Source organism: Cucurbita pepo, chromosome 11 (genome assembly GCF_057944985.1).
Source record: "Cucurbita pepo subsp. pepo isolate OVF chromosome 11, ASM5794498v1, whole genome shotgun sequence".
In the NCBI taxonomy this organism is placed as follows: Eukaryota; Viridiplantae; Streptophyta; class Magnoliopsida; order Cucurbitales; family Cucurbitaceae; genus Cucurbita; species Cucurbita pepo.
In genome coordinates this window covers 15,381,212-15,404,791 of record NC_141808.1, presented here as the reverse complement: position 1 = coordinate 15,404,791, position 23,580 = coordinate 15,381,212, and the positions used below count along the sequence as shown (strand labels likewise).

The following is a 23,580-nucleotide window of genomic DNA, read 5'->3' as shown; positions in this document are numbered from 1 at the left end:
ACAACATGCTTAATATGGAAAACATCATCATATTAAGGTAAACGTCATGCAAACACATCATACTCATCATAACGTCATTAAGTGCATCAAGCATATCAAGTACGTCATACATCGTAATATAACTCATGTACATCATCATGCATCACTTTTTTTTTGTCGCAGGTGGACACGTGGCTGCACCAAAGCGGGTCACATCAATGCAAACGTCTTGGGCCTCAGGTTTGAGAGGCAAGCGCGGGTCGCGGGTTACGACTAGGCTGGGGCACTGCAGTTTGGCCCTTGGTGCTATAGCGTGGGTCGTGGGTTGCAAATTGGGTCCGACACTAATCTATCGGATCCTTTCTTCTTTACCCGATTTTCTGCGCGATTTTCTAATTTGTTTTCTCTCTCCTTCCCGCGACTATTTCCGACGTTCTCTTCCGCCGTTCTCCTCCTCAACCTCTCTGTTAGACCTTCTACTCATCTTCCACGAAATTTTGTGGTTGTTGGACATTTGTGGATGTAGGTCAGAGATTCTTAAAAAATTCAAAATCCGAATTCCTTCTCCGACATTGACGACGATGACAACACGGTGTAAGTTTGCTTTGGTTGTATGTATTAAGGCCGGTGGTCACTTTCGCGGTGTGGGCTGGTCGATTTAGGCGTCGGGGCTGAGGGTTCGAGGTCACTAGATCTATGGGTTTTGCTTGCCGAAAAACTTCGGTGTTTTCTCTATCTCTCGGTATTCTCCTTTCTTTACTTCCTTGCAGGTGTTTGGGAACGCTAAAGGAGGGAGGGGAGGTTGGATTTCAATTTGGGCACATCGTGAGGGTCGTGGAGTGTGTTTTCGCGACCGATCGTTACCATAATACTTACTTCTAACACCCTCCTCTAATAGTAAAAATTGAAGTGTTCCAACTCTTTTAATTAAATTATATGTTTAGTTTTCAAATTTTGAAGTCCGTGTCTATTTAGTTTTTATTTATTTATTTATTATTATTATTATGTTTAATAGGTTTCTAAATTTAAATTTTGTATTTAATAAATTTCTAAATTTAACAAAAATGTTAACATAATATTTTAATTTTTTATTTTTATTTAATTGGTCTTTGTACTATTTAATATATTTTTAAATTTACGAATCTAACCATAACTACTCGATTCAAAATTTAAAGTCTTAAGATTTTATTTAATAATAGATCGATTAAGTTCTAAAATTTTTGAATATGCGAGGAAATTATTAGATTAAATATTAAAATGGGAAGAAAAAATTATTGATATTTGAGATATTTATGACTGCCTTTTCCAAGAAAAATTTTGTATTTTCTATTGGATCTATGCATCATGAAAGTTAACGAAGATCTATTTTTAAAATGTTTTTTAATTAGATACTTTTTCAAAAATCAATTATTTTTTTAAAATGCTTTAAAACGTGTTTGCAAAATTTAATTTTTTTCAAACTTTTAATTTTGTCTAGATCTTATAATTGATTAAGACTATCGTGTTCATTTTAAACATAAGCTCTCATGCCTTTGCTTTCGGCTTCCCCATAAAGCCTCATACCAATTGAGTTTGTATTCTTCATTTATAAACTCATGATCATTTCCTCAATTAGCCGATATGAGACTTTCATCATCCAACATGATATTTGATCTCGGTGGTCGAACTAAAAAAATTAAAACAACCCATTTTAAATAAATTATTTATTTTCCTTTTTTGTTTAAAAAAAAAATTCTTATGCCATTATCTATAAGCAATCCACTCGAGATTCCACATCTCCAATGAAAAATTTACATGTGATCTTATCAATAACTGGAGTCGTTGCAACAATAATACAATATAATATTATCACGATCTGCATGCTTGTGTTCTGAATTAATAATTTTATTGGTATTATTAAACAATTAATTTTTTTTAATTTGAAATGGAAACGAAAAAAAGATTACATTGTCGGTTGGTTTATTGACAAGGCTATTCAATTTCATAGTACAAAAATGTTTTGTTTTTTAGTTCCTCCAATAATAATAATAATAATAATAATATTATGATAAAATAAGACATTAATTAATTAATTAATTTTTAAAAAATCGGTAGATAATCTCAACCAACCTTTCTTAGACAGCTGTCCGTAATCCCTGCAAAAATAAATAGAAACAAAGGTCTTTGATTTACTGGAGAAAGATGTCACTTGAAGAGTGATGCGTCACAGTACGTTGCCAAGAATTTTTTGAGTGTTAGGAATCTGTGTGTTATATATTAGTAGGGTTTCATGTGAATATGGACAAATACATACGTGTTGTAGAATTTTGACTTCTGGTTCTGGCAAACGAATAATCATTGAGTCCTTCTCTTCCCGGACAACACATACAAAGAGACCCGCCAACAGTTAAGTTATTAGTGAATCTATCAGAGATTTTTATACTTCGTTTCTTTTTCTCTGCTATCTCCCATCTATTTTTTTTTAGTTATTCACGCAATTATCGATCTATAATAATTTATAAAATAATAAAAGATGAGGTTAAGGAGATTTCATCTTATGGTAAAAAATTCATTCAGCTCAGTTATTTCACTGTTTTACCCACTTCAGCTCCTACGAATAGTCCTATTTTTCCTCCACGTCAATAAAGGGCTAAAAGATCTACTACTTTAATTTCTGTTTCAAAAATTGTCTACGACACGTAAGTATTTGTCCATATTTACATGAAGTCGTGCTACAGTAACTAACAAAAGGATAATTATTCTGAGGTAAATTAAAGTGTCTACCCACAAAACCTACAAAATGGTCAAACTCGTCTTAATAATCATATTTTTTTCAATACAAATTATGTCTAATTCACTCGATCAATCACCGTTCAAATCTATCGAACTTACCAAACATTCTCAACTTGATTAAAGCTCACTTCATTTATCATAAATAAACTCGATCAATCCCACAAATTCAATCGATTAATACATGATTAGTGTCTAATTCACTCCAAACCCTAAACTAAATTATTACATCAACAAAACATACCTATCTTAAATTTGTATTAAATCATTTATTTAACAAATTAATTTTCTGACACTAAAATAGATTTGATATAAATATATGGATCAATCATGCACGTCAAAGTTTACTCAATTTTCAACAATATATTTTATCCGCGATCATAATTTAATTAATATATATTATGTACTCACGCCTCGTATTTTAATATTTTCTTTTAAATATATATATATACATATATGGTTGTTGATCACATGGGTAAATATGCTCGAATATTTATTATTATTGTTATTATTTATTTATTCATAACGTGGCAATGATAATTTTAAGTAGATAATATTTAAATAAAGGGATATGGCAAGTGGAATATTTTTCAATAATTTTTATTTATTTTAATCTGTACGAATTTTAAATTCATTATATATTTAATTTGAATGTTGGGGACCATTGTGAATAAAGACGTTGAATATATTTAAAATAACGTGATTCTCGTCAATAATTGTCATTAAGTTATATTTTATATATATATATATATATAATATATTATTCTACCATTTTATATAATTTAGAGATAAGTATTTCAAATGTGGGTAATTTTATTAAAAAATTCACATTAAAAAATCTTTAATGTTTTTAATAAAAAAATTATGTGACAACCACCTTCGATAGTTAATTTTAAGGTTGTTTTTTTTTTTGTTTGAAAGTATATTTATATTTTGTTAAACTTTAATCTTGAGTTTCAGTTTTATTTGGTATTTTGAATTTAATTTCTATTTGGTCTTTCGGTTTCAAAATGTTACACTTTTATACCTAAGTTTTGAGTTTAATTTTCATTTAGGTTTCAAAATGTTATAATTTTATCTCGTGTTTTGAGTTCAGTTTTGATAGGATCCACAATTTTAAATGTTTATCCATTAATTTTGTTCTTAATTTGTATTTAATTTCTAATTTGAGGGTTAGGTTAAGTTGATCTTTTGGAGTGATCCTCAACCAGGGTCCTCGCTCCTTTCATAGGCTTTGCAGCATCATCTAATTGGGTTTGGGCTAGGTCGTTGCGCTCCTGCCCCACCTCTTGGCAAAGTAGGCTGATGGGCAAGACCCCGTCCTTACTCTCATCTAATTTAAGGAAGAAAAAGAGAAAGGGGGACAGGAAAATAGTAGTGAGACCGAATAGCTTTCTTTGAAGCCGTTTCTTGTCCCGTCCCCCTGCCTCTGGATAGTGATTCGCTTTGACAAAAACAGATATTCTACGAAAGTAGGAGAAAAGGGGGAAGCTTCCTCAATGTGTGGAGAATCAAGAACCCTAAAGTAAAGGATTATGCAACATGGCTCTCCCAAATCGCGTTGAGTTGGGTTAGGTTGAGGTAATTTTTTGGATTACCCTAAAAGTTCAGGTTGATTAGATTGATATTCAAGAATGTTAAAATATTGCTAACGTTGAGTCGTTATTTATTGACAACTTCCTTTTAGATCTCGATATGGCAAATCTAAGACTTTTGGCCAAAAGGTGGAGGGTACCCTACACCTTTAGCAATGGCATCTTTTGGAAGAGACGAAAAGGCAAAAGTACATAAAAATAAACAAATTATTGGATAAAGGGTCACCATAATGAAAGCCCTTAGAATCCCCATTAATAAACATTGACAAACATTCATGGCAATATTTATTTTACCATGTAAATTTGTACTTTAAATTTAATTCAATTTCATTTACTTTTTCATTTTTGATGAACAAAACTTAAGACTTTAAATCAGTTAGGTTCGTTATTAAATGTATGTTCGATGAAATATTTAGAGCGAAAACAAATGAAAACATGTTAATCGCAAATTTATAGATTTTAGAAAAAATACGATTTAGACAATAATTTATCTAAATTCATTAAGGATCATGAAATTCATTAAACAAATACCTCGGGTCTATAAACAAAGTAAAAGGTCTAGGATAGTTCAGAGTAAATACATGAAATGATTTGTAAAGACGATCAATACATTAAGATAGTCTCCGAGTATATTTTGGAAAGATTGAATATTGAAAATACTTATTAAGTAACCTCTTATTGGGATTCGATATGCATACCCACACGAAAATATAAAGCAAATCGGAAGATCTAAAATTATTCAAAATGGGTCAACCAAAATATGACCAACTAGCATGTGGTTCGATAAACCAAAACTCTCGGCAATCAGCCTATGACCAAGAACAAAAATGTGGAACAACCTACCTCTACTTCTTTTTATTAGTAATTACTACAATTTCATTTATAAATATCATGTGGAGGATTGTTGGGAGAGAGTTGTACATTAACTAATTTAGGGAATGATCCTGTGTTTACAAGGTAAGGAATATATCTCTATTGTCATTAGGCGTTTTAGGGAATCCCAAAACAAAGGTGTGAGTCAAAAGTGACTCGAGTGTCGAAGAAAAGGTGTATTTTTATTAAGGACTCGAGTCGAGAGACTCGATTAATGGGAGGCTGCTGACCTACCAGACCTTAGCACAATCCTAGAACAAAGTCTTAACATTAACCTCACAATCTTGAACAATGAACTTTAATGTACAATCACAAAGTATAATGCTAAAACGTGCTACAACGGTTGTTACATAAAGATATTGAATCATAAATTAAAATGCCAAAAAAAGGCATCAAATTGATAGAACAAAAAGTCAGACTGGCCACATGCATGAGGTCTCCCAACCTAACCAATCCTATATTTTAAGAACAAATTAGAGATGTTAATAATGCGGGGATAAGGTATTGTCGGTTTCCCAATATTGTCTAATGCCCTCAATTACATATTATAGGTTTCATTTAACATATTTGGTAATAACATGTCTGAAAATTGAGCTTGTTACTTTCGTGGACTAGGGAAAGCACGCTTAAGAAGTGTTCATTTTAACGTGTTTGCAGGCTATCGATCAAGGCAAAGAAGTGTTCAAGAGCTGCGTAATCACAGAGAAAGTCGTTCTAGAGCATTATTTTACCTTGTACTTTCAGTTCGGGAGTCATACTAGAGTGTTAGTCCATATTGTACTTTCAATCCGTTCTAGAGCTGCGTAAGATGTTTGCAAGTATTCAAGGGCTGTTACACTATCCCATGTCTAGCTCTGATACCATTTGTAATAGTCCAAGCTCATTGCTGCTAGATATTCTTTGTTATAGCCAATTACGTATCCTCGCCAGCCTCAATTTTTAAAACACGTCTACTAGGGAGAAGTTTCCACACTCATAAAAAAAATATTTCATTCCTCTCTTCAATCGACATTGAATCTCACAATTTGTCATTTACAAAAAAAAAAAATTGAATTTGTTTTTCCTACATTATGTGAGCATGAGAACAATTTTCTTCTCGTATCTCTCGAGTTGTATAGTGAAGTCCTACTACATTACTATTTGTGTCGTTTACTGATTCCACCGACTAGACTTAAAAAGTGATATAGTCGATATAAAGGTGCGTCCCAATCGGGTTGGGCTCGTTGGGGATAAATGCTCTCTAGTATGAAAACAAACATTTGTTGACAATATCAATTAAAACACTATTCATTAAGCATGATTTTATTCATCACAACACAAATTAAACAAGTACAACATCGCACACATAAAATTTAAAATGCAACATATTAAGCATACTCTTTTATTTCATAGTGATTACTAGCGAGTAGCTTAATATAATAGCTTGATTTGATGTTCATATTGAGATACTATTGGGAATCCCTCTTCCCGTGAGCCCTTCAGTGCTAGATGGAATGAGCAAGGTGTAGGGCACATTAGCAGGGCCTGTCCGATTCTTCAAATTGATATTAACATTCCTTTCCATAATCCTTTGCTCAACTCCATGAACCTCTTCTCCAAATTTTTCAAAAGCATTTATTGCGTCTTTATCAGCCGTCCATTCAAGGCTAGCTCGTTGTCCAAGATAGACTTCATCCGAAGCATGCCTTGATAGAATTTCAATTAGAGACATCCCCAGAAGGCATTGCATTTGAGAATTGATGGTCTTCAAGAAGGCCTTTTCAGGGTTGGATTCAAGTTCTTTATACTCTTTGCTACCAACTTCAGGCATGAATCTACGGCTTAAAGTTGGTCTATTGGGCATAAACCCTCCATATGGATATTGTCCAAAGTTGACGGCTGCATGAAGAGCTGAAGCAATCCATATGATTATGGTGCATGATTCAACTAGCTCGGCTATTGTGTGCATTTTTGGCCACCAGGGCTCATCTTTTTTGTCGGCATGGCCTTTCTCTCGAGCCTCTTTCCACCATGATTGGAGTTCGATATCATTTTGGATAGCGTTGTCATCTTTGTAGTAGAGAGAGCAATAGGCTGCAACCCAATTCTTTATTGTTGACCATATCTCAAGTCCATCAACAGCAAATGGGTAATCTTCTATCAAAAGTTTAACTCCATGGGAAGAACTTGAGTCTTGAATTGCTACTCCTCTAGATAAAATCAAAAGAAATTGCATGTTGTTAGTATCAAAAGAAATTGCATGTTGTTAGTAGTTTGTGATATCTCACGTTGATTGGAGAGGAGAACGAAACACCCTTTATAAAGGTGTGGAAATCTCTCCCTAGGAGACGCGTTTTAAAAACCTTGAGGGTAAGCTCGAAAGGGAAAGCCCAAAAAGAACAATATCTGCTAGAGGTGGGCTTGAGGCATTACATAGTTTGTATTGAGGATTGTTGGGAGGGAGTCCCACATTGGCTAAGTATGGAAATGATCATAGGTTTATATGTAAGGAATATATCTTCATTGGTACGGGGACTTTTGGGGAAACCAAAAGCAAAATCATGAGATTTTATGCTCAAAATGGACAATATCTACTATTGTGGAGATTCGTGGTTCTTAACATTGTATCAAAGTCATGCCCTTAACTTAATTGTGTCAATAGAATCTTCAAATGCCGAACAAAGAAGTTAGGACCTCAAAAGTGTAGTCAAAAGTGACTCAAGTGTCGAACAAAAGGTGTATTTTGTTCGAGGACTCCAAAGAAAGAGTCGAGCCTCAATTAAGGAGAGGCTATTCGAGGGTTCCATAGGCATACTTTGTTCGTGGGAAGGATTGTTGAGTATTGTTGGGAGGGAGTCTCACATTTGATAATTAAGAGAATGATACCATTGTAGAAATTCGTGTTTCATAAAAGTTAGCTCCTATAATTATGATTCTTCAAATCAAAGAAGAAAAACGAAAAGATATAAATTACCTCTTGATAAGATCAGCGGGCAAGGCTTGTTCGAGGAAATTCCATTCTTTATATACATAAGAGGATAACTCCATGGCATATTTTGATTGAAAATGAGTTGATTCAAGAAGACCATCGGCATTAACAAGGGTTTGTCTTGCAAATGCATTTATGAACATGGTATCTTTATAATGTGGAACTAATAACTTATGAATCGGATGAAGCACACTTAATTGTCGATGGGTTGCAATCACAAACGGCTCGAGTACTGCATGCGTATGCAACCTGCAATTTCAAATATAGAATTTACAATACTAAATAGAATTCGATGAATCAATATATCAATTGTTTTAGAACATTATGAGAAACTATACCAATGGCAAATAAGTTGATGGTAGCCAGCATCATTTACAGCCACATAAGCCTTGGCTAGCTGCCAAATTGAGCCTTCAACTCCATTCTCCGCTGGAAAGTATAGCTTGCTAATAGCACCATGTTCGTCTCCTTGTGGGTGTGGTAAGCTCAACTCAATAACCAATGGCTTCAAAGTGCCATCCGCTTTCAAGAAGAGCAATGTCCTTGTTGCGTAGCTCTTTGTTGAGGTCGAGTTTATTTTCTTAAGATATGGCATCAACGCATCATGATGATCCAAAATGTACAACTTGTTCTCCTTAATTGCCTGTTTCATCAATCAAATCCATCATATTCTTGCCATTTAAGCGTATAACATCTTTTTTTTAATTAATCTCAATAAAAATAAATGAAAAAATTTCACATAGATGATGTCAGACGAAAACGACTCTCCACAATGATATAATATTGTCCACTTTGAGCATAAGCGCTCATGGCTTTGCTTTGGGCTTCCCCAAAATGCCTCGTACCAATGGAGAGAGTATTCTTTGTTTATAAACTTATGATCATTCCCTAAATTAGCCGATGTGGGACTTTTATCATCTAACAGATGAAAATTGAAATAGGAGGCGAAGACGGGGATGGAGACAGAGAGTGTTTCTCCATCCCTGCCCTGTCCTATAAACATCTCTATTCACAATCAATCAGCTTAAAATATTTTAAAAAAAATTATTGTCACCTCATCGACGGTTAGTCCTTCCAAACGATTCTTTATTTGTTCTTCAGTGATTGTACTATTTTGATTTCCGTAAACTTTAGGATCAAGCTTGCTCGACGGTGGAAAATGCTATCAATAAAGAAAAGTGAAGTAATTAAGCAACCTTAAGAAGAAGAAACTAAACTAATATGATAATAGAAATCGAGAAAATACTTGAAGACGACGGATGAGAATAGGGTTGACTCCGGCTATCATTTCTCTTGCAAATTCTTCATCAGTTCTCCAACCGGACTTATTATCTATGCAAACCGAAACGTTCAAAACATTTACGTAAGCTTATGAAATTAGGTTTGAAAATAAATTGTAGGTACCTTTGATGACTTGAGGAACTGGAAACCTAAGGAACCTTTCACCATCGGTTCTTAAAAGCTCTTTGAACATAGGAGCTGTGAGGCCATCAGTAAAGGTCTTAAAGACATTGGGAGGAATAGGAAAGCCTCCTTCATAGAGATTATATAATTCTTTGAACTTGTCGAATTCGCATGGAGTTAAGTCGAATATAGTTTGAAGGCCAGGCTTGATGTTTGAAGAAAGTGCCTTCAATGCATACCCAAGGAAATCTCCCATCTTCAAGTGCCCAAAATTTTCATCTCTTGGTACGTAAATGTTTAGCCCTATCACCGACTTTAATCGACTCTCCGAGTTTGGATCTGTAAAATTTCACCAAATAACGTCCGTTAGGGAAAGATTTTACACCCTTATAAAGAATGGTTTGTTTCTCGAATCAATGTGGGATCCCAATCCACCCCCTTCGAAGCTCAGCTTTCTCGCTGGAACATCCCCAGTGTTTGGTTCTGATATCATTTGTAACCGCCCAAGCCTACCGCTAGTAGATATTGTCCGCTTTGAGTTTTCCCTCAACGTTTTTAAAACGTGTCTGTTAGGGGAGGTGTCCTTCCCAACTGATGTGGGATCTCATGGCTTTTTATTGTTATATTTTAGAAAAGATTTTTTAAAAGAGTTAAATGTAGCTCATAAACAATTGGGCTATTCAAACACATGAGATATCAATATTCCAACCTCTTCTTGTTCGTGGTCGTCCCGTTCTTCCTCTACGAGGATAAGGATAATCACTCCCACCAAGAATCGGACGAACAAGTTTATCACCACCATCAGGATCAGCAATATCGTTGTAGACATCATAGTCATAGATTCTATCCCATTCTTGACGCTCTCCCTTTCCATTTCCTCTAAGATTCACCAACTCTTCCTCTCGATACTTACGAAGAGGGTCCGGTGTCTCACTCGGAAGATATGTCTACAAACAAAAATATGAGACAAACGAGAAACAATAGAGAAAAAAAACACACTAATTGATTACCTTATTAGCAAAGAAAATACGATCTTTGTTGTATCGTCGTTGAGGGTAAACCCAGGAGTTGCAATCGAAATGGACCTTTCCATGGCCAGGAACATCCTCAAGAGTGAGTGACTTAAGAAAGAACTCACTTGTATGTCCATTTCTTATATAGAAAGCTCCTGGATACCCAAACTCTTCATCCCATTCAAAGTTGATTTGGAACACTGACTCGCCAGCAAATAACGGTGGCAGTGAGGTTAGCCACCTCTCCAAATAAGCACGCCGCCCAACTTTCCCTCGTGGATCGTTAGCTATTCAATAACAACACTCATCAAACCCCAACAAAGCAATAACAATGCCCACAAAATAATTCAAAACGAACACTTACAATGGCGATCAACATGCGTTGCACTCACAAGTTGCAACACAATTCCACTGCCCAACAGCTCAGTGAAACCATCAAGAACAGTGGAATGAAACTCATTGAAGTCCAAAACATTGCTTCTCATCAAAATCACCTTCCCCTTGATCTTCCTATTCCCGATCCGACCAATATCAGTGGCACGGTCGACGACGTTCCCTCCAGCATTTACGACCGACCCAGCTATGTCGCCGGTGGTTCTTAGGGCGTCGCCCGTGGTTTTAAGGGCATCCCCAATGATCTTCCCAAACATTTTCTTTTCTTTTCTTTGTTTGTGGTAATTGAAGAATGGATGGTTTGAAGATGTGAATTTGATGTGTATTTATAGCACAAAAATGCATGCCGTGTGACAACATGAAAACATATTGCACAACAAAAACGACAAGAACTATAATTCAAGTGGGCTCTTACAATAATGTCTCTTCTTTGCATTGTTTCATTTTCAACGTGCTCCTTTTACTCTAAATATTTTCACATTAACCCCTTTTTTTTTTTACCTATTGTAAATAAATTATTTGTGCCATTTTAATAACCCTTCATTTTTTTTTTTTAATAATTAGATTAAATTTCTTACTTGCAACCCATATATAATTTAATTAGTTGAATTTCTTAAATGGAATTATTTAACTCCAGGGATGAATCGAAAAAGATTTTTTTATAAAGAGAATGAATCTTTTTATTGAAGGATTAGACCCGGGATGTAATCCCGTAAAGAATTAAAAAAATGATTTTTTTTCCTTGTTGATTTATTAAATTTCTTACTTGCTGCCCAAGTATATATGACTTAATTACTTACTTGCTACCTAAGTATATATAAGTATATATGACTTAATTAGTTGAATAAAATGCTCATATTTAGGGTCGAGGATAAGATTTTAATATTTGTTTTGTTTTTATTAGAGTGGAATTCAATAAAAAATGAATTTTTAGAAACTATTTATTTAATTTTCAAAAATATTTTTGAAAAATAGATAATAAATAGAACTAATATCTATATATTAGATTAATTTTAAAAAACAAAAAATTAAAATTAAAAACTAAGAGACGTTAATTACTTTTATTTTATTTTATTTTATTTTATTTATTTTGGGGAAGTAATTTATGTTTGAGTGGACCCACACCATGTGACAAATTAATAGCGATGTTTATCTACTTACATTTATTACTTTTCCATTATTATTTCTTTTTTTATTATAAAAATCTCATTGGCCTGATTATATTTACTTATTTATTTTGAATACTTTACAAATGGACATGAAAATTTGAGTTATTTTTTAATCTAATATTTTAATTTTTCATTAAAAAAAAATAGTTCAATCCTCTTCATTATTTAATAAAAACTTGACACTACACCGTTAATCATCCCATTCATGTATATCAGGTTATAAAGTTTACTGTTTATTTTTATTTACCGAATACTCAATAATTATACGTAATAATAGTTACTGTAAACAATTATATATAGTAAAAAACTATATTTGTTCATGGTAGATAGTTATATATAATAGATAGTTATACTAAACTATATAGTAAATAATTATATATAGTAAATGAGTATACAACTATATGTTAGAGCTATATATGGTAAATAGTTATATAAATGATTGTATCGGGTAAATTTATAAATAGTAAAGTGAATTATATATAGATATATATATATATACTCCTTAGACCGTGAATAATGTACTTTCTTGTATTTTCTCTCTTTTGTTTTTTTGTGTTCAATGTATGTTGTTGTGTGGTCCTAATAAAAGTATATGCGTAAGCAAAAGGGCAATGAACTAGTAGTTTCATCCAGATAAGACCATTGGCCCAATCTAATTATATTTCTATATAGAACATTATGAGCACCAATTGTGAAAGTTGTTGATCCAACCACATCCTTCCTAAGATATTTTAATGAATTTATCCCATAATTTTCAATTTAAAAGTAAAAAAAAAAAAAAAAAAAAAAAATAGTTAAAAGTGGTGTGAACATCCATGGCTGCTCTAACCAAGAAAAAAAAAACATGTTTTTCATATTTGGTGAGTGATGGAAGCTCACTCATAGCCCAAGAGGAATTTACGACAAAAAAAAAAAAAAAAAATTTGAAAAGGACAACACTTCTGCACTATTATAAATTCGAAATATATATATAAAGATCAGAGGACTGAAAATTTTCATGTTACCGGTTCAAATCCGCTATTGAAAATACGTCTAGTGTGTCGGAAAGGAAATGACCGGTATAGCTCAGTTAGTCGAGCAAAGGACTCAAAATCTTCCTATTATCAGATCAAATCTGCTATGAAAATAAATAAAGATAATGTGTCAGAAATGGCCGGTATAGCTCAGTTAGTCATTGCTGGCAGATATTGTCTTCTTTAGACTTTTCCTCAAAATTTTTGTTAGGGTGATGTTTCCACATCCTTGTATAAATTGTTTCGTTTCTTCTCCAATCGTACGTATTATATTATATCGAGTAACCCTCAATAATTTGGCTGACCCACATTTTTAATAGATGGGCCTATAATTTAACTTTTCATTTAGTTTTGAACAACAATAATTTGGCTCACCCATATTTTGATGTGGAATTATTTTGTGAATTTTTGGTTCAATAATATGTAGGGTAAATAAATGATTTGAACGTTGGACGTTTTCACATATCTCTCCCGTTTCCACACGTCTCATGTCTTTGTTGATCATGAAATTATAATTTTCTTCTTTATGTTTTATAGTACATATTCTTTTTTAAGAACAAAAAAACGTGTCTAAAATGATACAAAGAATAAATTTACTCAAATAGATGAAAGTCCCATATCGGCTGATTTAAAAAATGATCATGGATTTATAATCAACGAATACTATCTCTACTCCGGGTGGGGCCTTTTGGGAAAGCTCAAAGCAAAGTCATGAGAGCTTATACTTAAAATGGACAATATCAACATATCATTGTGGAGAGTCGTGTTATCGAACGTGGAGTACTAAATTCAAATCTAACCCTTGTTTGACATTTGGGAAAATAAAAATGTTTAAACCAATTTGATAGTTGGTGGGTATTTACTTAATTTATGACTCTGCCCTTCTGCCGACAGTCTATCGATTGCATTTATTTCATTGATTTCATTGAAAGTTATCGAATAATAATAGGATGCATATTTAACTCTTTGCTCAAGAAGTAAAAAGTAAACACATGTAATTATGTGAAATCATAATAATTTTATTATGGCGGGTTCGAATGCAATGTATTTCTCTACACATAGTCTATACATATACACGTGGGTCCATTTGAATACTCTATTTTCATAAATCTAGGACTTGCATATAGGCTTACACACTCTCGTGCTGCAGAACCACAAAGACGAATAAGATACGATATCATTCTTATAGGTATGCATTCGTAAAAATATATGAGGAGAATGAATTCATGCTGAGTCTATATATAACATGCATGGGGTGGTGTATAATTTTTTTTCTTTTATAAAATTTTATAAATATATTGATCTATTTAATAAAGTTTTATGAATTTGAATGAAACAAATATCAATACTTTGCTAGAGAATAGTCTAAATCTTGTTGGGTAGATACAATTTGATCTCTAAGTTTGAAGATGGAATAAAACATGGGGGGGAGAGGAAAAGAATGATAGTCTGACTACCCTACACTCGGCTCACGCATGTGCACATGGACCGACCAGGTGGCTTGTGTATATACCCCTAGTCCTAGCTCATCGAGCTACACTTACGCTACCAGACACCTTAGAGAGCAAGGGCTCGCATAATATCATGGGGAACAAAAATATTGTCAGGTAGGCGTCTATACTAACCATAACGGGGAAGTATTCTGATGCACGTGATATACGTGAATGTATGAGGTCTCATAACTTAAAATCATGAGATAAATTTGTGATGTAAGTCATACCTTCATTCCTTCAAAACGTAGCAAGGCTATGAAACAATATGCATACGTAATTCTTATCATATCATTCATACTTAACATAATTTACATAGCATGACGTAGGTTTATGCTTCATAAATCATCGTATCATAAATATGATTCTACAACATGATATAATCATATTATAGCATAACATAACATAGACACGGTATAGCAAGAAAGTGATGTATATGTAACTATTTATCTAAGAGTGATGAACACCCTGATGAAAAGAAAAAAGTGAAACTCAAGACCACGTTTTAGATTCGACCATAACTATGTTAATCTTCTTCATAATTGCATATGTATGTATTTTTCGATCACATCAGAAGAGTCACTTATCGAATATTTTTAATACTCGAACGCTTAAAGAATTGAAAATTCCAAACGTGATGTACTATTTTGTAATCTCTAAGACGTTTTCCATTCCTCATTCATTAAAGTAGCCATGTAATTTTGCTTTTTGGCTTTTCAAAAGAAAATTTTGCCACACTATTGCTTTAAGTCTCCCTTGAATTCTATTTAAAATCTAGACACTTCCCATCTCTTATGAAGTTATTACTTTTATGTTACTAATTTAAATTTTCTTTTAAAAAAAATTATTACTAAACGACATATTCATTGCTATCCACACCAAAAAAAAAAAAAAAAGTACAAGAGATCCCAAAGTCGAAGCACCACTAATTTTTAGAAAAAGAATTGATTTTAACCCCATAATTGTTTCTATTTTACCCACAAACTTGAATAAATGTTTCAATTTTTACCATAGATAATAGACATTCATTTGAATAAATGTGTATGAAAATATTCTAGAGTGCATTACATAACATAAACCATATAAAGGGTTGAAATAAATTAATTAAAGCATGATTTGTACCAATCGTTGCAATCTAAAATTGTCGTTTGATTGTATTGGCATTCTCCTACATTCGTTGTGACGTGTCCACGTTACCTATGCCTACAAGGCTCACTGGCATACTTTTAAAGAAAAAATTTACGTCACCCAGTAAAGGATTGATCCAAACTAAACATGTTTAGTTTGGGACGTTCTACTATTCAACCACTGAAAGAGAAGTTCCACCGGCTGATATAGATAGTAACTAAATTATTTTAACTTTTAGCTTCGGGTCCATTATGGGTATAAAAAGAAAAAAGTTCAATATGATAGTTAGGAGTGATTTAAGGATGGTGAAATTATGTTTGCTCCATGAATAGGTTTTAAACTCAGTTTTCTAAATAAATTGAATATCATAGGTGAAAATCAAGTTTGGTGGAGTGGAACATAGGAACATTCAATTAGGATCAGTTTAGGAAAATCAAGTAAATAAAGCGTGCAACTATTTGATACATGAATAATACGTACTATGTGACCATATTTGCATTTTATTATTTTTGTTATCATATCTTAATGAACAATGTGGTGCATGTTCTTCGATTATGACTGCAATGTTAATATAATCGTGTTTATGCTTTGCAAAACGTCATGATGTATTATGTATGATACCATGAATAAAGTAAAATGAATATGTACATCTCATACAGTATTTATGTCACTAAACAATGATTTTTAATTGGGGACCTCATGAATGTTGTATGTCATATAAATTATTTTTCAAACATGTTAGGTACAAACATATACACCATAATGTTATTTGTATTCCTTTTCTTTTTCTTAGTTTTTGATAGCAGGAGCGTGTGCTAGCCCAAAGTCAGTCCTAGCAAGTTTGTTTACGAGCCTACTTAGTAGGTTCATATGCATGTGTGTGAACCATATCTAGAAAATTACCATATATTCAATTCTACCAAGAAAAGAGAATAGAGTCGGAGGAACAGTCATGAAAATTAAGTCTCACTAGTCATAATACATATTGTATATGGATACACTTCTCGACCCTAACAATGGGGTCATTTACTGTGTATTTTTAAATACTCATCATTCTTGGCAAGTCTTTTTTAGTCATCTTATCCTCATAATCGCTCTCATTTGAATGTGATCTCAATTCATTCATGTATCTCTCTTTTTTTCGGGTGTCATATTTACATGATGGAATAATACTATGATCAGAGATTATATGTTTAGAAACAAGATACGTGAGAATAATATCTACGTATTTTGATTTGCTCGGGACTTATTTATGGTTTTTTGTTGTTTGTTTTGAAATATAAGCTTAGAAATGTAGAGTAGAAAGTTAAAAATATTTTACCAAATTGCTATTTATGAAAAGGTAGGGAATTGGGGTTTCTTACACCTTAAGTTATTTATGAAAATCTTTTAACTATTTATCATATGATTTAATTATTTCAACAATAAAATGTATTGAAATATTGAAAGTAGCTATTAATTCCTTAAATTTGGAATTAAATTTAACAAATGTGAGAAATGAGGGTTCTTAGCTTCCATTTAAAGTAATTTACGAAGATCTTTAATAACTTTCTATATGATTCTTTAAAAGAAATCAAAAACTAATTATAATCTTGTTACAAGTTTAATTACATTTGTCATCAACAAATATTAAGTATAAAATTCAATAAGTATAAAATTTAAAGTAGCATAGATATTAAGTCTGAGATCTCATATCGGTTGTGGAGGAGAACGAAACATTCTTTATAAGGGTGTGGAAACTTCTCTTCCCCTCAACGGAGAGTCCAAAGAAGACAATATCTGCTAGCAGTGGGTTTAGACCGTTACAAATGGTATCAGTGCCAGGCACCGGGAGATGTGTCAGCATGGAGGCTGAGCTGCAAAGGGGGTGTACACAAGGCGATGAATTGGAGGATCCCACATCGATTGGAGAAGGAAACAAATGTCAATGAGAACGCTGGACTTCGAAAAGAGGTGGATTGTGAGATCTTACATCGATTAGAGCTCCCTATAGAATTTTTTTGGTTCCGAGAAGTTTTATAAGAAATAATTAAACTAATTATCATTCCAAATATTCCAATTGAACTCAAACAAGGAAAAAAAAATGATGCAATGAATAGTGAAAGGTGCAAATAGAGGTCATTGTTTGGCCAATTTTTCTTTTTGATCTCTAAAAGAATCTTGACACACAGCTTGAAGATCAGCAATCACCAACTTTTTTGTGGTATAAATAGCATACCAATTTCACCTTCTCCAAACCACCTTCTTTCAAGTTATTGCAACACAGAGAAACAAAAGAGAGAATGTTTGGGATTGGGAAAAACCTTATAGGGGATGCCCTTAAAACCACCGGCGACGTTCTTAGAACTACCGGGGACGTTGCTGGGTCGGTCGTAAATGATGGAGGGAACATCGTTGACCGAGCCACCGACATCGGTCGGATCGGGAAGAAGAAGATTAAAGGGAAGGTGATCTTGATGAGAAGCAATGTTTTGGACTTCACTGAGCTTCACTCCACTGTTATTGATGGTGTCACTGAGCTGTTGGGCAGTGGAATTGTGCTGGAACTCGTGAGTGCAACTCATGTTGATCGCCATTGTAAGTGTTCGTTTTGAATTATTTTGTGGGCATTGTTATTGCTTTGTTGGGGTTTGATGAGTGTTGTTATTGAATAGCTAACGATCCACGAGGGAAAGTTGGGCGGCGTGCTTATTTGGAGAGGTGGCTGACCTCACTGCCGCCGTTGTTTGCCGGAGAGTCAGTGTTCCAAATCAACTTTGAATGGGATGAAGAGTTTGGGTATCCAGGAGCTTTCTATATAAGAAATGGGCATACAAGTGAGTTCTTTCTCAAGTCTCTCACTCTTGAGGATGTTCCTGGCTATGGAAAAGTCCATTTCGATTGCAACTCATGGGTTTACCCTCAACGGCGATACAACAAAGATCGTATTTTCTTTGCTAATAAGGTAATTAATTAATCAATTTCTTACCCGAGTCAAGAATCACATGTCTGCACAATGTGTTTTTTGTTTTTCCAAAATGTGTCGTACCAGTGAGGATTACTTATAAAATTATGATCAACCTCTTAATTAGCTAATGTGGGACTCCTCTCCCAACAATCCTTCTCTTAATTGAGGATTTACTCCTCTCTCTAGAGCCCTAAAACAAAGTACACCATTTGAGGATTCTATTGACATGGTTAAATTAAGGGCATGACTCTGATACCATGTTAGGAAACATGGTATCAGAGGATCTTTGGTATGATATTATCCCCTTTGAGTATAAGCTCTCATGGTTTTGCTTTTGGTTTCTTCAAGAAGGCCTCATACAAATGGAAATGTATCCCTTACTTATAAATTCATGATCAACCCCTTAATTAACTCGTGTGGGACTCCTCTCCCAACAATCCTCAACAACCCTTCTTATTTATCTCTCGTTTAATCTCACGTTTCCGCTTGCAGACATATCTTCCGAGCGAGACACCAGCCCCACTTCGCAAGTATCGAGAGGAAGAATTGATCAATCTTAGAGGAGATGGAAAGGGAGAGAGAAAAGAATGGGATAGAATTTATGACTACGATGTCTACAATGACATAGCTGATCCTGATGGTGGTAACAGTCTTGTTCGTCCTATTCTTGGAGGGGACAAATATCCTTATCCTCGTAGAGGAAGAACAGGAAGACCACGTACTAGAAGAGGTTGGAATATTCGGATTTTAAACGAGTTTTAAATATTAGGGATTATATATTGTTATTCATAGAATAATAATGTTTGGCAATGAGTTTTGCAGATCCCAATTATGAGAGCCGATTGCAATCAGTGGTAGGGTTAAATATTTATGTGCCAAGAGATGAAAACTTTGGACACTTAAAGATGGCAGATTTTCTTGCGTATTCATTGAAGGCACTTTCTTCAAACATCAAACCAGGGCTTGAAACTATAGTTGATCGAACTCCGGGAGAAATTGACAACTTCAAACAAGTACATGATCTCTATGATGGAGGATTTCCCATTCCATTTAATGTCTTTAGAGATCTCACTAATGGACTCACACCGCCCATGTTTAAAGAACTGTTAAGGACGGATGGTGAAAGATTTCTTAGATATCCAGTTCCTCATATTATCAAAGGTATAAACGGATATTTGTTTTAACCCGTTGAACTAATGTTCGAGTGACTTGACTATATATCAACACTAACATGTTTTTTAACAAACTCGTGACAGATGATAAATCTGCGTGGAGAACTGATGAAGAATTTGCAAGAGAAATGTTAGCAGGAGTCAACCCTATATGCATTAGTCGTCTTCAAGTAATTCTTCTTGCATATATTTACTTCTCTTTTTGTTTTCCTTTTCGGTGTTCATTTATATTTTCTTTACTTCACAGCAATTTCCACCGGTGAGCAAGCTTGACCCTTCTGTTTATGGAAATCAAGATAGCACAATTTCTGAAGAAAACATAAAGTATGGTCTGAATGGACTGAGCGTCAATGAGGTAAATTATGAAATTCTTTAAATTTTAAAAAAAACGTTGAACGAGCTAATGAAACGATTGATTTGGTTTATCGATAGGCAATCGAGCAAAATAAGCTTTACATATTGGATCACCACGATGCGTTGATGCCATATCTAAGAAAGATAAATTCAACATCTACAAAGACTTATGCCACAAGAACACTCTTGTTGTTACAAGATGATGGGACTTTGAAGCCATTGGTTATTGAGCTGAGCTTGCCACACCCTCAAGGAGATAGACATGGTGCCATTAGCAAGCTGTACTATCCAGCTGAAGGAGGAGTCGAAAGCTCAATTTGGCAATTGGCCAAAGCTTATGTAGCGGTAAACGACGTTGGGTACCATCAGCTTATTTCTCATTGGTATAAACCTCATAAAACTCGAGAATTATCGATATCAATTTTTCATATTCATTCTTTAATTTTACATTCGACGCTTCAAAATTATTATAGGTTGCACACGCATGCAGTAGTCGAGCCATTTGTGATCGCAACACACCGACAACTAAGCGTGCTTCATCCAATTCATAAGTTACTAATTCCACATTATAAAGACACCATGTTTATAAATGCATTTGCAAGGCAAATTCTTGTGAATGCTGGTGGGCTTCTTGAAGAGACCCATTTCCAATCAAAATATGCCATGGAGCTATCTTCTTATATATATAAAGATTGGAATTTCCTTGAACAAGCATTGCCGGTGAATCTTATCAAGAGGTAAATTTTTAATTTTCTTAAGGAGCTATTTTAATTATACAAATTTGGTTAGACATTATCTATTTTAAGTATAAGCTCTTATGGCAGTGCTTCTAGTTTCCCTGAAAGGCCTCGTATCAATGCAGATGTATTCCTTGCTTATAAACTCGTGATCAACCTATTAATTAGTCAATGTGAAACTCCTCTTCCAACAATCCTGAACAACATCTTTCTTTCCTTGATTTGTGTAGAGGTGTAGCGGTTGAGGATGCAAGTTCCCCATATGGACTTCGGTTACTAATAGAGGACTATCCATTTGCTAACGATGGGCTTGAGATTTGGTCGACAATCAAAAAATGGGTCACAAACTATTGCTCTCTATACTACAAAGACAATGAGGCAATTCAAAACGATGTTGAACTCCAATCATGGTGGAAGGAAGTAAGAGAAAAAGGTCACGCAGACAAGAAAAATGAGCCCTGGTGGCCAAAAATGAACACCATAGCCGAGCTAGTTGAATCATGCACCATCATCATATGGATTGCTTCGACGCTTCATGCAGCCGTCAACTTTGGACAATATCCATATGGAGGGTTTGTTCCCAATAGACCAACCATAAGTCGTAGATTGATGCCTGAAGTAGGCAGCTCTGAGTATAAAGAACTTGAGGCAAACCCTGAGAAGGCATACTTGAGGACAATCAATTCTCAAATACAATTTCTTCTTGGGATGTCACTAATTGAAATTTTATCAAGGCATGCTTCGGACGAGGTGTATCTTGGACAACGAGCTAGCATTGAGTGGACATCGGATAAACATGCATTGGAAGCTTTTGAGAAGTTTGGAAAAGAGGTATATCAAGTGGAAGAACGAATTATGGAGAGGAATCGTGATATCAACTTGAAGAATCGAAGTGGGCCAGCTAATTTTCCTTATACCTTGCTCATTCCATCGAGTAGTGAAGGACTCACTGCAAGGGGGATTCCCAATAGCATATCCATTTGAAGCAATGAATGATGTTTTGTAAGCTCCAAGTATGTGGTGTGAAATTTGAATTTGCGTGTGTATTGAGTTTGAACTATGGCTACGTTTTAAGCTGCTCACTATTATTAAGAATAAAAGAGTATGCTTAAGGTAGCTTTATTGAATTTTATGTATGGGCTTGCCTATGTGTGTATTAATGAATAAAAAGTTGTGTTTGAGAATGATAAATGCTTCCTAAAAATTGTGCTACATCAACATGAACATGAACATGAATCTTTCGAGCGTGTTTCGCTCAAGGAAAACATATTTAACCTTGAAGCTCCTATAGTTTAGCCACGTTGTTAATATAGGCAGTGACTTTTAATTTTTTTAAAGTTTTTTTTAGTCATCCTATTCTCATGATAGCTCTCATTTGAATGTGGTCTTGATTCATTCATGTACTTTTTCTTTACTCGAGGGTCATATGCCCACCATTTTTTGCCTTGGTTCGTCTCTGAACCTCATCTTACTAGGAAAGGTATTACTCTATACCATTTGTCACAATCCATGTCTAGGATTAGAAATTTGGATATGAATTTGCTACCGGATGGATTTGGCATTTCCCTGAATCCCCTGCGACATGGTTATGTTACTTACTTCTTGTTTCTAAGAGCGAAGATTTTTGCCACATACCGATATTGTTAAAATATCATCACTAGCCCAGTAAGGTTAAACCCAACAACTCAATGAGTCCATTTTATGGTAAAATGATTTAGGTATTTTAGGGATAAATATAATTATATATTTTAGAAAAATGATTTATGTATTTTAGGAATAAATATATCTAAATATTTTAGAAAAAAAATTTAAATATTTTAGAGTAAAGTTGAGAAATTTTAAAAATAAACTGTCTAACCTCTACTATAAATACCCCTTCACCTATCTAGGTTATCATCCCAAGAAATACAAAACACATAGCAATAGTAAAATGTCTTGTAATCTCTCTCGATTGGTCTTAACACAACAATCTGGTATCAAAGGTCAGTGTAGGTTGTCTGATCTCTTGGAATTCTTAGTATGCTCTGTGGTTGTAGCTCTAATCTTCCACATCAGAAACAATTTCTTGAGATTATTAGTGAGTGAGTTTCTTCGTGTCATGAATAGTCTGTGACTCTCCAAGTTTAGTGTTGAAAGGGCTTGTTTGGTATTAATGAGGTACTACCAACACGATGAGTGATTTCCAAATCGTTGGAGGAATCAAAAAACTCAAGAACAACTAAAACACGTGGGCAGTATGCATGATGTTATATTTACAAAGACAGGACCTTTGGGAGGTCGTTGGTGGGAGTGAAACTACGCAGCCAGAAGAGGATTCTAACGGCCCTTGCACAAATGGTATATAGATATGGTTGAGTACCTTATCCGAAAAATACTATTGATACAGCTCACTTTGTAATTATTACAACCAAATCATTCACGTGAATTGGGGTATCATAAGGGTGAGTCACAATTAATTAATATCTATTTATAAATCCATTAATTGAGAAGATTGATATTTTAAAAGATGATCACACGTGGCTCAATCTAATCCTGTGTGAGTTATGAATTTCTACTTAAACAATGATTTATCAACC

At 34.1% G+C, this 23,580-nt stretch overlaps 2 protein-coding genes across 2 annotated transcripts; one reads left to right on the top strand and one right to left on the bottom strand.

The window, feature by feature from the left end:
• Nucleotides 1-6,491: 6,491 nt before the first annotated feature.
• Nucleotides 6,492-11,303, bottom strand: LOC111804711 (putative linoleate 9S-lipoxygenase 5). The gene is made up of 9 exons (XM_023689470.2): nucleotides 10,966-11,303; nucleotides 10,599-10,888; nucleotides 10,298-10,535; nucleotides 9,589-9,927; nucleotides 9,431-9,516; nucleotides 9,239-9,346; nucleotides 8,523-8,827; nucleotides 8,170-8,433; nucleotides 6,492-7,405 (listed from the first exon to the last, which is right to left on the bottom strand). Exons 1-9 carry the CDS (start codon nucleotides 11,249-11,251, stop codon nucleotides 6,652-6,654), a joined length of 2,670 nt encoding a protein of 889 aa, XP_023545238.2. The 5' UTR covers nucleotides 11,252-11,303; the 3' UTR covers nucleotides 6,492-6,651.
• Nucleotides 11,304-18,048: 6,745 nt separating this feature from the next.
• LOC147790418 (linoleate 9S-lipoxygenase 6-like) lies at nucleotides 18,049-22,188 on the top strand. The gene is made up of 9 exons (XM_087128078.1): nucleotides 18,049-18,371; nucleotides 18,449-18,738; nucleotides 19,234-19,471; nucleotides 19,564-19,902; nucleotides 19,998-20,083; nucleotides 20,161-20,268; nucleotides 20,346-20,650; nucleotides 20,741-21,004; nucleotides 21,235-22,188. The coding sequence occupies exons 1-9, from the start codon at nucleotides 18,077-18,079 to the stop codon at nucleotides 21,986-21,988; spliced, it is 2,679 nt and encodes an 892-aa protein (XP_086984204.1). The 5' UTR covers nucleotides 18,049-18,076; the 3' UTR covers nucleotides 21,989-22,188.
• The last annotated feature ends 1,392 nt before the right edge of the window (nucleotides 22,189-23,580 follow it).

Coding starts and splice junctions, on each gene's coding strand:
- LOC111804711 (XM_023689470.2), bottom strand. CDS start 11,251: ATGTTTGGGAAGATCATTGGGGATGCCCTTAAAACCACGGGCGACGCC. Junction 10,536..10,598: donor GTATTTTCTTTGCTAATAAG/GTAATCAATTAG, acceptor TTTTGTTTGTAG/ACATATCTTCCGAGTGAGAC. Junction 9,517..9,588: donor AGTTCCTCAAGTCATCAAAG/GTACCTACAATT, acceptor CGGTTTGCATAG/ATAATAAGTCCGGTTGGAGA.
- LOC147790418 (XM_087128078.1), top strand. CDS start 18,077: ATGTTTGGGATTGGGAAAAACCTTATAGGGGATGCCCTTAAAACCACC. Junction 19,472..19,563: donor AAGACCACGTACTAGAAGAG/GTTGGAATATTC, acceptor TGAGTTTTGCAG/ATCCCAATTATGAGAGCCGA. Junction 20,084..20,160: donor TATGCATTAGTCGTCTTCAA/GTAATTCTTCTT, acceptor TTTACTTCACAG/CAATTTCCACCGGTGAGCAA.